The sequence below is a fragment of the Mastomys coucha genome, unplaced genomic scaffold (assembly GCF_008632895.1).
Source record: "Mastomys coucha isolate ucsf_1 unplaced genomic scaffold, UCSF_Mcou_1 pScaffold5, whole genome shotgun sequence".
In the NCBI taxonomy this organism is placed as follows: Eukaryota; Metazoa; Chordata; class Mammalia; order Rodentia; family Muridae; genus Mastomys; species Mastomys coucha.
Window position 1 is genome coordinate 55,887,889 of NW_022196911.1, and position 15,847 is coordinate 55,903,735.

At 46.8% G+C, this 15,847-nt stretch overlaps 2 protein-coding genes across 6 annotated transcripts in view; one reads left to right on the forward strand and one right to left on the reverse strand.

Moving 5' to 3' along the window:
• Top3a (DNA topoisomerase III alpha) overlaps nucleotides 1-5,826 on the reverse strand; it is a 40,839-nt gene extending 35,013 nt beyond the window's left edge. For 2 of the 5 annotated variants that reach the window (XM_031354872.1, XM_031354870.1), the window contains exon 1: nucleotides 5,169-5,283. Coding sequence is in view for 1 of the 5 variants with exons in the window: in XM_031354868.1 (XP_031210728.1) it covers nucleotides 5,169-5,348 (180 nt within the window). In the remaining 4 variants the exon portion in view is untranslated. Of the gene's footprint in view, nucleotides 1-5,168; nucleotides 5,608-5,727 lie in introns of those variants that run through there. The other 3 variants (XM_031354873.1, XM_031354871.1, XM_031354868.1) reach the window with 3 other exon arrangements.
• Nucleotides 5,774-14,966, forward strand: Smcr8 (SMCR8-C9orf72 complex subunit). The gene is made up of 2 exons (XM_031354874.1): nucleotides 5,774-8,623; nucleotides 12,530-14,966. Exons 1-2 carry the CDS (start codon nucleotides 6,270-6,272, stop codon nucleotides 12,981-12,983), a joined length of 2,808 nt encoding a protein of 935 aa, XP_031210734.1. The 5' UTR covers nucleotides 5,774-6,269; the 3' UTR covers nucleotides 12,984-14,966.
• Nucleotides 14,967-15,847: the final 881 nt, after the last annotated feature.

A 15,847-nucleotide genomic window follows, 5' to 3' on the forward strand; every position in this document is an offset into this window, starting at 1 on the left:
CATCACCAAGAGGTGCACATCACCAAGAGGTGCACATCACCCATCACCAAGAGGTGCACATCACCAAGGGGTGCACATCACCAAGGGGTGCGCATCACCAAGCCCGACTTTCTGCGTGGTACTTGTAATGGAACTCCAGTCCTCATGCTTGTTCAGCAACTACTTTATGACAGCCTCCTTAAGCCATTTATTTTGTGGCTGTTGTTTTTCCCTAAGTTAAAATTTAAAAACTAATGTGTGTATATGTGTTCCACATATATACAGGTACCCACAGAGGCTAGGAGAGGGCACCGGATCCCCTGAAGCTGGAGTTATAGGTGATTGTGAGCCATGTGACACAGGTGCTGTAAACAGAATTCAGGTTTTCTACAGGAGCAGCCAGTACTCTTAACCACTGAGCAATCGCTCTAGCCCATCATTTTGTGTTTTTTGAAATAGGGTCTTACTATATAGCCCAAGTTGCACTCAAATTTGTTTTCCTGATCAGTTTTCTGTATGATGGGATGACAGGTTTTTTTCTTCATAACTGATTTTTAAGAAGGGTGCCAAGTCCATTCAACAAATGATACAGAGCTAATGGATCTCCGTATACCAAATAGTGAGGTGGGGCAGACAACACAATATGTAAATATGATCTAGAAAAGTGGATCAAGGGCTGGTGAGAAGGCTCAGTGGTTAAGAGCAGTGGCCTGAGTTCAATTCCCAGCAACCACATAATCATCTATATAGGGATCTGATGCCCTCTTCTAGCATGTAGGTATACATAAAGACAGAGCACTCACATAAAGTAAACAAACAAATAAATGTGAGCCAAGGGGCTGGAGAGACAATGGTACTGTCTGTACCAGAGAGTACTGTCGGCCCTTCCAGAGAACCCAGGCTAACTCCTGGCATCCACATGGCAGTTCACAACTGTCTGTGGGTCCAGTTCCACAGGGGTTTTGACACCCTCACACAGGCATACATGCAGACAAAACACCCCAATGCACATAATATAAAAATAAACAAATATTTTTTTAAAACGTGGATGACAGACAATTAAAACATCGGGCCAGCAAGATGGTTCTGAGGGCAAGGGTGATGCTGCCAAGCTTGAAAATCTGAGTTTGATTACTGAAAACCACATAGTAAAGGACCTCTGACCTCTATGCACATGCTGTGGCATATGTGCATCCATACAGGCACAGACATAATACATAAATGAATAAAAATGAACACTATAAGACTCTCAAGGAAAAAATATGTGCATACATTTTTTGACACAGATTTGAAAATAACATTAAAATTGAGCTAAGATATGGCTCAGCGGTAGAACAGTTGCTTAGCCTGTGCAGTTGCTTAGCCTGTGCAAGGCTTGGGGTTGGTTGTACAGTCAAATTTCACCAAAAAAGATAACCAAATGGCTAACAACTAAATGAAAAGTAACTCAGTATTATTGGTCAATAAGCCTTTATGAAAATGTAAATTAAAAATACAGTATCTTCTCACATCTGCTAGGATGGTGTTAAAGTAAAAACAACCTGGAAAGCAAGTGTTTCTAAAGCATGTGGGAAAACGTTTAGCCATTCCTGAAAAAGTTAAAGGTAGCTATCACATATCCCAGCAATTCCACTCATAGGACTTCCATAATTGTAACAGCTATTCAAACAGACACTTGCAAATCAGTTTGCAACCAGTCCTAATTATAATAAACAAAAGGTTGAAGCAACTCAAATGTCTACCAATTGATAAACACAGTGTGATACATAGAGACATTAAAATGTTCAATGAAAAGGAACAAAGTACTAATAGGTGCTACAATGTAGATAGATTTTGCTATGTTTAATGAAACAAATTCCGGGCTGGAGAGATGGCTCAGCGGGTAAGAGCACCGATTGCTCTTCTGAAGGTCATGAGTTCAAATCCCAGCTACCACATGGTGGTTCACAACCATCCGTAATGAGATCTGACACCCTCTTCTGGTGTGTCTGAAGACAGCTACAGTGTACTTATAATAAATATATAATAAATCTTAAAAAAAAAAAGAAAAGAAAAGAAACAAATTCCACACAAAAGGTCTTGCTTTTTATTTATAACAAATGTCTAGAATAGGCAAACCTAGGCCAGAAAGAAAATTAGCTGTCCATCTTTTCAAACTTCTATAATCATACTGGAAGGTGGGAGTAGGGAGATCAAGATTTCAAGGCCTGGGTATCTGGAGTTGGGCCATCTGCTTCTGCAATTCCTAAATAGCTACTTCCTGGAACATTGACCAATACTGAGCTCAGTTTCAAGACCTAAGCTTTTTTATCTTTGGGATGTGTGTGTGTGTGTGTGTGTGTGTGTGTGTGTGTCAGAATTCATGTTTCAATTTAGGCGAAATATCTCACAACAAGCTTAAGTTTGGTAAAATATAAATGGTTAGAGATATAGCGATGGTTCAGTGCTTAAGAGCGCTTGCAGCGCCGGGCAGTAGTGGTGCATGTCTTTAATCCCAGCACTTGGGAGACAGAGGCAGGTGATTTCTGAGTTCGAGGCCAGCCTGGTCTACAGAATGAGTTCCAGGACAGCCAGGGCTACACAGAGAAACCCTGTCTCGAAGAACAAAAAAAAAAAAAAAAAAAAAAAAAAAAAAAAAAAAAAAAAAAAAACACTTGCTGCTCTCCCAGAAGAACACCCACATCAAGTGGCCTATCCCTGCCTATAACTGCAGAGGACCTTTTCTGGCCTTCAAGGGTACAAGCAAACATGTGGCATGTGCTTACACACTCATGCACACATACATACAAATACAAACAAACACACACACACCATACAAAAATACAAATAAGATAAATTGATTCATTCCAGTTTAAAGAGAAAAAGAAAAAAAAAGTTTATGGCCAGCCCCCACTACCTAGCAACTTTATGGTCAACCTCAGCTACATGAACGAGACTCTAACACAAAAACCAACTCTACCAACAACAACAGTGACAGCAGAGCGGGCTGACTGTGGTAGGCATGACAGAGCTAACAATGCTGCTTGCTCTTTTAAAGAGACAAAAGTTACCTTCTGGAACTAGATAGTATAATGGTCAGACAACCCAAACTTTACCATACTTAGGCTTGTAAGACATTTCCTCCAAATAGAAACATGAATCTCCCCAAAAGCCAAAGTCCTGGAATTGAGCTCAAAGTTTCAAGAAATAACTACTTAAGGATTGCAGAAGGCAGTAGGCCCAACTCCAGTCACCCAGTGGTGGCAGAGACAACAGACTTGGCAGTCTGACCAAACTGCTTATCTAAGGAAAACAGCTAACTTCCTCATTCTGCCCCAAATAAATCTCTCTCTCCCCACTCCCTATGCTTAGCTACAAAAACCCCAGCCTAAACAAGTAATGTGTATTCTCTTGGACCCTGACCATTGAGTGCTGAGGTCCTATGCCCTGGTCATGTCATAGTCAGAACTACAAAACCACTTCTCTGGCATTAAATATCAATTGCTTTAGCTGTTTGAGGTCATCTAGTTCTCATCTTTTATTTCTTCCTACAAACTTAATTCTTACTTATCCTTATAGAACAATACAAATCTCAAAAATATGGCTGACCAAGGGGCAAGATTGAACTCCAAAGTGATTGACCGCCTTTCATTCTCTGCTTCACCCCATTGTCTCTATATAACTTGCCAGCTGGAGACAAGATGCAAGACTGCCTTCTAGGATTGCCAGCTCTCTCAATAAAACACAGTTTTAAAGATTCAATTCCAATCTACTCATTGGTATCGACAAAGCAGCAATAATCTCTTTTATTCCAGCGTTGGCATTCTCGTTATAGTGGATGCCTTCTAAGAGCCTTCTAAGATGGTACAGTATTGAGAATCCCTGGTTTGGTGTACATAGTGAGTTCCAAGACAGACAGGACCACACCTCTGAGGAACTCTGTCTTCAAAAACCAACCAAACAAACAACTAGCAATCGAGAGGAGGGGGAGGGGAAGGAGAGAGGGAAGGGAAAGGGTAAAGAAGGGGGAGGGGAGAGGGAGGGGAAGGGGAGGGGAACAGGGAGAAGGAGGAAAGAGAGAGGGAGAAAAGAATCCCTGGCCTAGTGTGTGTGTGTGTGTGGGGGGGGGGCAGGCATTCCTTAAAAAAGGCATTTAAGGGGCTGGAGAGATGACTCAATGGTTAAGAGCACTTGCTGCTCTTTCAGAGTACTTAGGTTCAAGTCCCATATCCGACATGGTAGCTCACAACCATTTGTGCTTCCAGTTCTAGGTGATCTGATACCCAGCCTGGCTTTGGTGGGCATGCATCTGATACACAGGCATACATGCAGGGAAAACACCCATAGACATATATTAAAAAAAAAAAAAAAAGGACATTTAAGCAGTAGTTAGCTGGATGCCAGTCTGTAACCCCAGTACTCAGAAGGCAGAGGCAAACAGATCTCCGTTGTTCAAGGATAGCCTGATCTACTTAGCAAGTTCCAGGACATCCAGGGCTACATAGTGAGACCCTGTCTCCAAAATAGAAAAGAAAAAATTATTACTCAAAGACATTTTAAAGAGGTGAAGTTAGGGGCCAGCGCCCACCTAACTTTGGCTCCCCGCTCCGGGTATTTCAAAACTGGAGGCAGAGGTCTGGGGATCCAACTATTTGCAAAGAAAGGGGAACAGCTCATAGGATGGACCTACAGCTGAATGATGATGCAACAGTTCTTGAGGTTTTATCCTTCTCACCTTCGCTTTTCCTTTGTCGGGAGACAATCCTATCTTTCGTGTAACTTAGAATCAAACCTAAGTGTTACCCCTAGGGTGCAGAAGGCAGGGACAAGATTCGATAAATAAGGCTCGAAGGCCAAGTTAAAGGAGTTGGTTACCAGCTTCCAATACTACTCAACTTGTAATTGACCAAGGAAGAATTTTAAAATACATGTTTTCTCACAATCGCTCCTGACCCAAAGAAGGAAGACCAAAACTCTACTGGTATTTGGGACGACCAGACAGACACGTTGAGCAACGATCTGTCAAATGCGTGAAAAGGTTTATATTTACAAGAGGCCTGAAGGCAAGAGAGAGCCTGAGGTGTGTGGGCGGCCCGTAGGGGCCCTCTCTCAAAATAGGCGGGGTCGCTTTAGCCTGGGCTTTGGGTACCCAGGGCCCTGTCCGATTCTGTGGGCGTTCCTCAAGGAAGCAGAACCCACGTGCTTCTTACCCGCCTCATACGACCGTTGGACAGTAAGTCGGCGATTCCCTTGGCAGCGTCGTTTTTCTCCGCCACGCAGAGAACTTTTCGCACTCCTCGGAAGACCACTTCCATGGCAGCGCGGGACAGGGCACGGCCTCCAGGCCGTCGCTGCCACTGAAACGCTAAGAGAGTGACCGGGAAGATCATTCCCTAGCTCCTGCGCCGGCAGCAACTCCACGGGTGCCCGTGCATGTTGGAGAACCCAGAGGAAAAGCCACGAGGCACTCTGAGAGCCACCTTAATAATACACTTTTTCCAGGAGACAGCCGCCTCAATCAGAAACCCACACGTCCCAGTCGCGCTTAAACTCGCGCTCGCAGACAACTTCCGCCCACTGCGCCACAGGGCAACCTTGAACTACAACTCCCAGAATGCCTCGTGCCCCGCGCACGCTCATCCCACACTGTTTCGCCTCCTCCCTTTTCCACTGTATCCTACTTTCCCTTTCTTTCTGACAGCGGTTAGTTAACGGGACTTTTCCTCTGGACGGATTGATTGGCAGGGCCTCTTAAAAGGCGCCACTTACTTGGAAGTCTGTGTGGGCGTTTCCGGGTCACGCGACCCTGATGCTTAGGAGTCATGTGATACCAAGATGGCGGTGCCGCAGTAGCTTCCCTGGGGCAGTACGGTCCTAGGAGCCGCGACAGTTTCTGCCCTTAGGTCGTGGAGAGTCTCCTTTGACTGATTCTGCGGTAGCCCGTGGCGAGGATTAATGACCTGATCAGATCTGGGGCTGTTGATGTCGCCGGTAGGTTCCGGGAAGTGCTGGTGACCTCGGATCAGAAACCTTGCGCCGGCCGGGGAAAACGCTGGAGGATGGCCAGCCTCCGTCATCTGGACCTGCAGCTTTGGAGTTCATGAGGCTTCCCAGGACATCACAGGTCGCAAACCTCGAGAGTCTGCGGGAATTCGAGTTCTTCGTTGTGTGAGAGGGCAGTTTAGGATCCCCGGAAGTGCAAAGAAGGCCGCAAGAACTTCGCTTTCTCTTGCAGAGGCCTGACTCCACCGCCGACTAACCCTGCATTATTTTCCATTTCCTCTCAATGTGCTCTCCATATTTCAGGAAATATGATCAGCGCCCCTGATGTGGTGGCCTTCACCAAGGAAGATGAATACGAGGAAGAACCTTACAATGAGCCCGCTTTGCCTGAGGAGTACTCAGTTCCTCTTTTTCCTTATGCCAGCCAGGGGGCTAACCCCTGGTCTAAACTATCTGGGGCCAAGTTCTCCAGGGACTTCATCCTTATTTCCGAGTTCTCTGAGCAGGTGGGACCCCAGCCCTTGCTTACCATCCCCAATGACACCAAAGTTTTTGGCACTTTTGATCTCAATTACTTCTCTTTGCGGATTATGTCAGTAGATTACCAGGCTTCATTCGTAGGCCATCCTCCTGGTTCTGCCTACCCAAAGTTGAACTTTGTGGAGGACTCTAAAGTGGTACTGGGAGACTCTAAGGAAGGGGCCTTTGCATATGTGCACCACCTTACCTTGTATGATCTGGAGGCCAGGGGCTTTGTGAGGCCCTTTTGTATGGCTTATATCTCTGCAGACCAGCATAAAATCATGCAACAATTCCAAGAGCTCTCAGCAGAATTTTCCAGAGCATCTGAGTGCTTGAAGATGGGTAACAGGAAGGCATTCGCTGGGGAACTTGAAAAAAAGCTAAAAGACTTGGATTACACGAGGACAGTGCTACACACAGAAACAGAGATCCAGAAGAAAGCCAATGACAAGGGTTTTTATTCTTCTCAGGCAATTGAGAAAGCCAATGAACTGGCCAATGTAGAGAAGTCCATCATTGAACATCAAGATTTGCTGAGGCAGATCCGCTCATACCCTCGTCAGAAGATGAAGATGCCTGATTTGCATACTGGTGATACAGAGCATACCCAGGATCAGGCTGACCAGGTATCCACTACCTCTAATCCTGAGGAGTCAGCTAATGCAGACCTGTATACCTGCAGGCCAGCCTACACCCCCAAACTCATCAAAGCAAAGTCCACCAAGTGTTTTGACAAGAAGTTGAAGACCTTGGAGGAACTTTGTGACACTGAGTATTTCACTCAGACCCTGGCCCAGCTTAGCCACATAGAACACATGTTCAGAGGAGATCTGTGCTACCTCCTGACCAGTCAGATTGACAGAGCACTTCGAAAACAACAGCCCATAACAAATTTCCTCTTTGAAGATTTTGTAGAGGTTGATGACAGGATGGAGAAGCAAGAGAATGTGCCCTCTCAGCTCAGTCAGGACAGGCTGCCTCCTAAGCCTATAGAAGAATGCCCCATTCCTAAAGTGTTAATTAGTGTTGGCTCTTACAAGTCCAGTGTGGAGTCTGTATTGATCAAGATGGAGCAGGAACTTGGAGGCGAAGAGTACAAGGGAGTGGAGGCAACAGAGTCGAGCAGTTTTGACCCCCAAGAAAACCTGGACTACCTGGATATGGATATGAAAGGAAGCATCAGCAGTGGGGAAAGCATCGAGGTTCTGGGCACCGAGAAGTCAGCTTCTGTGTTGTCGAAATCTGACAGCCAGGCCAGCCTCACCGTGCCATTGAGCCCCCATGTAGTGCGTAGCAAAGCGGTCAGCCACAGGACAATCAGTGAGGACAGCATTGAAGTCTTAAGCACCTGCCCTTCCGAGGCTCTCATTCCCGACGACTTTAAGGCCAGCTACCCAAGTGCCATTAACGAAGAAGAAGCCTATGCAGATAATGAGGGGGCCATCCATTTCCAGGCAAGTGCCGGCTCACCAGAACTGGATGAGACTCAGGAGGGCCACATGGAAAATATCCCATCCCAGATAGACTCCAGCTGCTGTATTGGAAAGGAGAGTGAAGGTCAATTGGTGCCTCTCCCAACCCCAGCCTACACTCTTTCTGATGAGGATGGTGTGGTGAGCATTCCCCCACAGCGCTACATACAGAAGGACCAGGGGCTCCACGTGGACTTCGGGATGGAAAGCACTGACCCTTCTCCCAGAGACAACAGTTGTGAAATGTTCCCAGCTTATGAGCTGGATCCAAGCTGCCTTCTGGCTAGCCGAGATGTTAGTAAGATGAGCCTGGATAACTACTCGGATACCACTAGCTACATGGGCAGTGTGGCCTCTACCAGCTCGGACAGAACCCCCCCTGTACCTCCTGCTGGCCTATCCTCTGAGAGGCACAAAAAGAGAGCTGGCCAGAATGCCTTAAAATTCATCCGCCAGTACCCCTTTGCCCACCCAGCCATCTACTCCCTGCTCAGTGGGAGGACACTTGTGGTCCTGGGCGAAGATGAAACCATAGTCAGGAAGCTGGTAACTGCACTGTCCATCTTTGTTCCCAACTATGGCTGCTATGCCAAGCCGGTGAAGCACTGGATTTCCTCCCCTTTGCATATTATGGATTTTCAGAAGTGGAAGCTTATTGGCCTACAAAGGTAACTGGTTCCAGGTGGTGGGGAAGAGCCCTAAACATTACGAGATGAAGCACGTTTAGGATCTGTGCACTCTAAAGCCACTTCCTAGACAGTGGCTTGCCCTACTCACTGTTCTTACCTTTGGCAAATCACTCTTGATCCTGTTGCCTTCTCTAGGACGAGGGGTTCACAGTTGCTAAGTAATTGCCAATCCTGGCTCCTCCCCACTTCCATGTCAGAACTGCTTGGGAGAATTAATTTCCTTGTGTATGTGTGTGGGGCTAGTGATAGCCAGGTCCTGTGCATGCTAGGCAGACACACTTCTTATATCTACATGCCCTGGGAGAGTTTTTTAAATCATGAATTCCCAGTCAGATTCTGATTCCGTTTGTCTGGGGTAAGAACTGTAGTCTTGGTCCAGTGAAGTCAGTGAATGACTGGACTTGAAGATCTTATGTTCTGACTTCAGGTCACAATGGTGGAAAGGATTGTGGTTGTCACTGTGGAAGATATAGAACTCCAATAACTTGTTCTCTTTGCTCTGAAAGTGAGGAGTCACAAGAGTTTGTCCTTCCCTTGTTTGAAATCCCTTCAGAGTTATGGTGCTACCTTGTCAAGACTCATTCACATAGATATTTAGGCAGGTCATTCCTGTGTTCCAAGAAAATAGGGAAATAAAGTCGACTTATTGAATATACCATTTGCAATGGTCATTGCATGGTCACTGCCCCGTGCCTCCAGCCATGTTGACTCTGGCCTCCATCCTGTCACTGTGCCACCAGCTTAACCTCTCTTGAGGCTATTTCTTTCACTGCAGACAGCTGGCAAGTCTGTTTTATGATAGCAGACTCCTGGTCTGTACGTGTGCAGTGAAGGAGGCAGACAGGGCCACAGATTTCAGCAAGATGCCCTCAAAATGACAGTTGAGCCACTGCACAGAATGTCAAGTGGTGAAGTGTCTGCTAGCATATGAGGCACCATGTGAGTATCCTACTGAGGGGCACAAATGCTAGGAACTGTTCCTACACAAGTGTCAGTGTCTATGCATTGCTTGTGTCCCAAAGGATGACTTACTGGGGGGTCAATGAACCAGAAGTGGCATGGCAGTGGGTAGGTCACAGCTAATCCAGAGAAGCCCTGGAGAAGTGAGGTGAAACCACAACACTAGAACACTGAAGTAAAAACTGACAGAGGTGTGGTTGCAGAGTGAGCTGCAGGTGACTGGGTCACTGGTGCTGCTACTCTCACTGTGGTGGATTTGTGGGTACCTCTCTCCTGTGCAGGGGACTCCCTATGCTTACCTTATGCCATATGGAGCTATAAAAGGGCCAAGATTGGGAGTGTGTTATTTTAGAACAGTACCTGGCCTTAGAATTGATTTGCTGTATCGAGGTCAGACTAAGCTGTTAGCAAGACAGAGGCTTTTTAAAAAGTGATCGAGAGGTCCTTTTGTGTAGCTGCTCTCTGGTCCACAGAGCTGTGAGCAACATCAGGGCTATTTCTGTGAGCTGGGTTCGTCTAGATCCTCAAGTCTTGGCTTCACCTGAAACTGCTCAAATAAAGGTTTTAAAGAATCTCACCCTGAACCCCGAGCTTCACTGGCCCTTGGTTCTTTTCACCTATAAAAGCCTTCTGCCTGGAAACCAACCAGGTTGGAGCAGCTGATGGTGAGTCTGCCGTCATTTTAAATAAAATTTCAGGGAGAAAGGTATGGCTTGATAAACAGTAGTGAGAAGATGGGGAATGATGGGTAAGCAGGAGAAAGTGTGTGTGACAAAGGCTTAGGCAGAGTCCTAGCTGGGTGACTTCAGACTCCTCATCCCTGGTTTGGATGGTAGCAGTCTGGGTCTGGAAAAATAGACTGTGTTCACTGAAATAGAGCACAAAGTTGGGCCTGGCTGTGTATTTGGCTTCCTGAGTGAGGAAGAATTTTGTGGGGAACAGAAGAACTTGGAAGGAGCCAGCATCCTGCCACCACTGGGAAGGAAGGAATGCTGAATTTCATGAAATGGCCTAAACTGGACATAACAGAAATGGAGGGTCAGGCAGGTAGGAACTAAGGCTGAGCCTGGTGGGGAGAGGAGCTGCATTTGCTAAGCTCAGGGTTTGCCTGGGACCCCCAGTAGGAGTAAAGGCAAATTAGATGTGGTACAGAAGCTGGTGTGGAGTCTACAAGGCCCCTGGTTGGGAGTGGTGGGTGGTAAAGGAAAGCCATTGAGGCACTAGGAGTGGCAAGAGGGTGGTCCTGAAGAGGACACTCTCTTCAGAGTTCTTACTGTCCTCATAAACTGACCTGTTCATGAGGCCCCAATCCTCCTATGTGGGTCTTGCCATGGTCTTCAGGCCTTTCACAGTCCCTAGGTCCCACTCAGGTCTAATTTGCCCATGGCAAGACAACACTCTAGGACATTTTTCATCATAGTCTCAGCTCCCAGCTCAATGCTTGGTTAGATAGTATGTGCTTAATTAATCATTATTAAATGCAACAAGGGGAAAAAAAAACATGGTTCCAGTGGCTTTTCTCATTATAAAGCATCATGTCTTATATAAGCCCCAAGTGTGTAAAGTCTTGTTAGTTCTGTTTACTAGACCAGTGGGTAATGCCTATTTTTGTGGGAAGACTGCTTTTTTGGAGGAGGCTGAGTGGGTACGTATTTTTGTCTTTGATTTGGTTTGGTTTTTTGAGAAAGGGTTTTTCTGTGTAGTCCTGGCTGCTCAGGAACTCACGCTATAGACCAAGATATCTTGAACTTAAAAAGACCTGCCTGCCTCTGCCTCCCGAATGCTGGGACTATAGGTGTGTGCCATCTCTGCCCAGCTGGGAAGGCTGTTCTAAAGGAGAACTTTTTTGTTTTCTTTGTGTGGCTGCCATGCCTGGGCATGGCAGGCAAAAGACCTACCTACTCTAGCCCTGCCCTTGAGTAAGACTGTTCTTTTTATAGGGAGTGTTTTGTTTTTAGAAGTTTACTACAGATTCAAAGGTGGGGAATTTAAGGGGGGAGTCTCAGAGCACTATGCTTTCTGAACTAGACATGAAGGTCAGCCACATGGTGGGCAAGCAGTCAGCTGACAGGGAGGGGAGCATTCCAGGGTGAAGCTAGGGAAAGAGGAGGAACTTAGGCCTTTCTGAGTTAGGACTCAGAAACTTAGAGAGCCTCAGGAGAACAGCCTCAGGAGGCTGAGCACTTGGCCTGTTCCATCCACTTCGCCCCTTGGAACACACACACGCTGCTGGGCAGTAGGGTCATAACCCAAGGGAGATGCAGCCCAAGGCCTCTAGAACAAAGAATTCATTAGCAGTAGTCTCCATACTGGCTGGGTGTGGACTCAGAGTTGTGAAGTGATAGCCACACTTCACTGCAGGCCAGACTCCATCCTTAGGTGACTTGTTTTTTGTTTTGTTTTGTTTTTTCGAGACAGGGTTTCTCTGTAGACCAGGCTGGCCTCCAACTCAGGAATCCGCTTGTCTCTGCCTCCCAAGTGCTGGGATTAAAGGTGTGAGCCACCACTGCCCAGCCTTAGGTGACTTATTTTGTCCTTCTGGTTACCCCAGGAAGAATGGGGACAGTGAGAAGTGGAGATGAGGCTCAGAAAGGGTAAAAGATTAACTAAGCTAATATCCTAGAGAGGGTTAAGCCCAAGTGTGCTTCAGTCTGGTATGAGGAATTCCAGGGAGATCAGGCAGGCAGACAGTTCTTGGAGCACCACTGGAAGTTTGGCTCACTATTTGGCAAGTTAATAGATGCTTCAGAGACCATAGAGGAAGGAGTTACATTGTTGAGGGCCTTGAGGACCAAAGCACTTGATCTTCCTGTAGAGCCAGTTGAGTGTAAGTTAGTTTGTGGATAGTGAGCTTCATCTCCTAAGCAGCTGCTCCCATCTTTCTAACCCTTGCCTCTTTTTCTGGCCTTTGCCTATTTTTTTCAGAGTGGCCTCTCCTGCCAATGTGGGTACTCTCCATACCCTGAGCCGTTACAGCCGCTATACAAGCATCCTGGACCTAGACAGCAAGACCCTACGCTGTCCCCTGTACAGGGGTACACTGGTGCCCCGCCTGGCTGACCATCGCACTCAGATCAAACGGGGCAGCACATACTACCTTCATGTCCAGAGCATGCTCACCCAGCTCTGCTCTAAGGCATTCCTCTATACCTTTTGCCACCACTTGCATCTACCTGCCCATAGTGAGGAGACACAAGAAGCAGTGGCCAGCAGACAAACCAGCTTCCTAAAGCTAAACCTGGGACTAGTGAACGAGGACATCAGAGTGGTGCAGTACCTGGCTGAGCTGTTGAAATTGCACTATATGCAGGATTCACCTGGGACCACCCACCCACTGCTCAGGTTTGACTATGTCCCCAGCTTTTTGTACAAAATCTAAGGGTTCCAGCCACTGTGACCAAGACCTGTGACTCAGGGTATGAGGAGGGAGAAGGGTTGTTGTGACTAAATGGTTGCCTGAGCTGGAGTGTTGAGCCTTGTGGTGTCAGCAGGAAGGAAACAGGTGGAGTGATAGTTCCAACATAGCCCTGGGCAGTGTGTGAAGTGGGCTGACGGAGGAAGCTAGAAGAACAACACTAGCAGCTGCTCTTGGCTCCTTAGGGAAGTAGCTCCAAATAAGGGGGTATCCTTAATTTTCCAAGGATCAGCAGTCTGAGCAGGAAGAGAAAGCTCCAGACTGTGGGACTGGGAAAGATGAGGCTAAGTAGCCAAAGCTCAGCGACATCTGAGTGGCACAATCAGCTTGGCACTGATGTCTTGGTGGGAAGCAGGACAGCCATTGCCTCCATCCACCTCGACCAAGGCTCGTGATTTGGCATCCTGGAGCCTGATAACTGAGGGGAGGCTCCTGAACAAGGACACGAAGGAACAGTGCTCTGGTCAGTTGGAGACACACATCTGGGTGGCAGACCACAAGCAGCCCCTGTCCTATCTTTGCCTCTATCAAGTCCCTGGCATCATTGTGACAGTGGTCACTAGCCCTGGATGTGAAGCAGATGCCAAATGGCTACAGCCAGTTTGAGAAGTACCTTGGGAGATGTAGATGAAGCAGACCATAAGGCCATCACCACTGTGTGTGGCAGGAGCTGCCCACTGGCTCCTCTCAGCCAGAACATTAACTCCAACGTCCCCTGAGAAGATTTGCAGACACTTACCTCCTGAGGGCTTGTGGGCTTGATGACAGCTAAGTTCTGGCTGTCTAGCTGGTGTGCTGACTGAAACATAGGAGCAAGGATGTCCTGTACTAGCTCCTGGGTGGCTATCTTTATATACACATCTGGGAGGCATTGTACACTTCCCACAATCATTCCCATGTTGTTCCTTTCCCTTTCAAGGAACTTTGAACCTGGGAGGAAGGCACTTTTTAGTCCCCACCTGATCCCCTGGTGGCCATCATGTCCTCCCTGGGATTCCTGTTGCAGCTGCTCTTGTGTGCATGGAATGCTTCTTGTTATCTTGAAAATGTGAGACCTTTTTAAAACTTTTCTCCCTAAACAGGAGAAGCTCTGGTTGTTACTGCTGCTTTTAAATTTGCTCCAAAAAGCTGTAGTAAATTGGACCTGGATCAGCAGCCTGCTGTACGCATCAGTTAGATGCTGTGTCCCTGCCCTCAGGTCTGTCAGCAGGTCACACTACTGAGGTCTCAGAGGGAACCTGTGGAAGCCAAGAAACCAAAGATGGCTTGCACATGTCACTCGTGTCACATTCCTTGCCTAGGTCTTTGACACAAAGTGGCATTCTGTTGGTCCTGGTCAGTGGCTTCAGGTCATGGTCTCTTTTTCATGTTAGAGGGTATGTGATTTTGCTTTTGAGACTGTGACAAGATGGCACTGCCTGCACTAGTTTGCATCTGTGACATGACACCTTGGTAGCTATGGTTTCTCCCCATGGGTTCCATCATCTGCTATTGCTGTTTAGTGTTCTAGATGACACCATTGACTGGTTGGCTAAGTACCATTTCCTCAGGCCTCCAAGGAGGAATGTGCTAGAGTTCAGAGCCAGGCTAGGAGCTGTTCAGTTGCTGGGACTACTGCCTAACATGGTGAACACTGTGTGTGAACACAGCAGCCATGCTTGACTTTCTGGATACTGAAAGTGAACGGGCGCGCGCACACACACAAACACATACTCTCACTCACTTCTGGATACTGAAAGTACACACACACTCCTGAATACTGAAAGCTCACACATACACACATGCACACGTGCAAGTATCTCCTTGACACTCTGCCACAGGGTATCTCAGAAGACAAAGCCAAGACTCGTGGGGAATGGGCAGAACACTTGTGTGGCAGCCATAGAAATGGTGAACAGGTGCCTCTCTTGAATAGCTCCTCACTAAGACTAACGGGTTTGAACTCCATTTACAGTTTCTTGGTTTTTTTTGAAACAGGATCTCATAACCCAAGCAGGGTTCAAATTCATTGTGTAGCCAAGCATAACCCCAAACTCTTGACCCTTCAGCCTTGACGTTGCAACTACTAGAATTACAGGTATTTGCCACCAGAACCAATGTCTAGATTTAGACTTTGGTTTTAAACTTTGTTGTATTGATTTAAAAGAATTAATTAATGCTGAATCATGCTTCCTCTTAGAGGATATCAGTCCTTGGGACTGAATCTAGATAGAGGCAGTTAATGGTCTGTTCCTTTGCTTTAGAGGACTAGAACCTTCTAAAAGTAGTACATGTATACACCTTCACATTGTAGAGACCTATGCAGCAGGACTCAAGTTTCCAGTTGGTCATGGGTCATAGTGGCACACACCTTTAATCCCAGCCCTTAAGGTACTGTCTCAAAAAAAAAAAAAAAAAAAAAAAAAAATCAACCTTCCATCTTAAGTATTTTCCAAGTGCTAGACTAGTAGAGCTTTTTTGTTTGAGACAGAGTCTCATATAGCTCAGGCCAAGTTTGAACTCTATGTAGCTAAGGGTGACTTTGAACTTCTGATCCTCCTGCCTCCGCATGCTAAGGATTGCATGCCTGTCATGAGTTTTACAGATTGAATTCAGGGCTTCATACATACTAGGCAGACACTATACCAACTAAGCGGCATCCCTAGCCCGGCTAAGTTTTTTCTTCTTTCCGTTTTTTGAGACAGGGTTTCTCTGTGCAGCCTTGGCTGTCCTGGAACTCACTCTGTAGACCAGGCTGGCCTTGAACTCAGAAATCCGCCTGCCTCTACCTCCCAAGTGCTGGGATTACAGGCGTGTGCCATCACTGCCCGGCCTGGCTAATTTAATAT

Bases quoted from the DNA above. Each gene is read 5' to 3' on its own strand.
- Smcr8 (XM_031354874.1), top strand. From the start codon at position 6,270: ATGATCAGCGCCCCTGATGTGGTGGCCTTCACCAAGGAAGATGAATAC. The intron at 8,624-12,529 runs GTAACTGGTTCC...TATTTTTTTCAG, and splicing joins AAGCTTATTGGCCTACAAAG to AGTGGCCTCTCCTGCCAATG.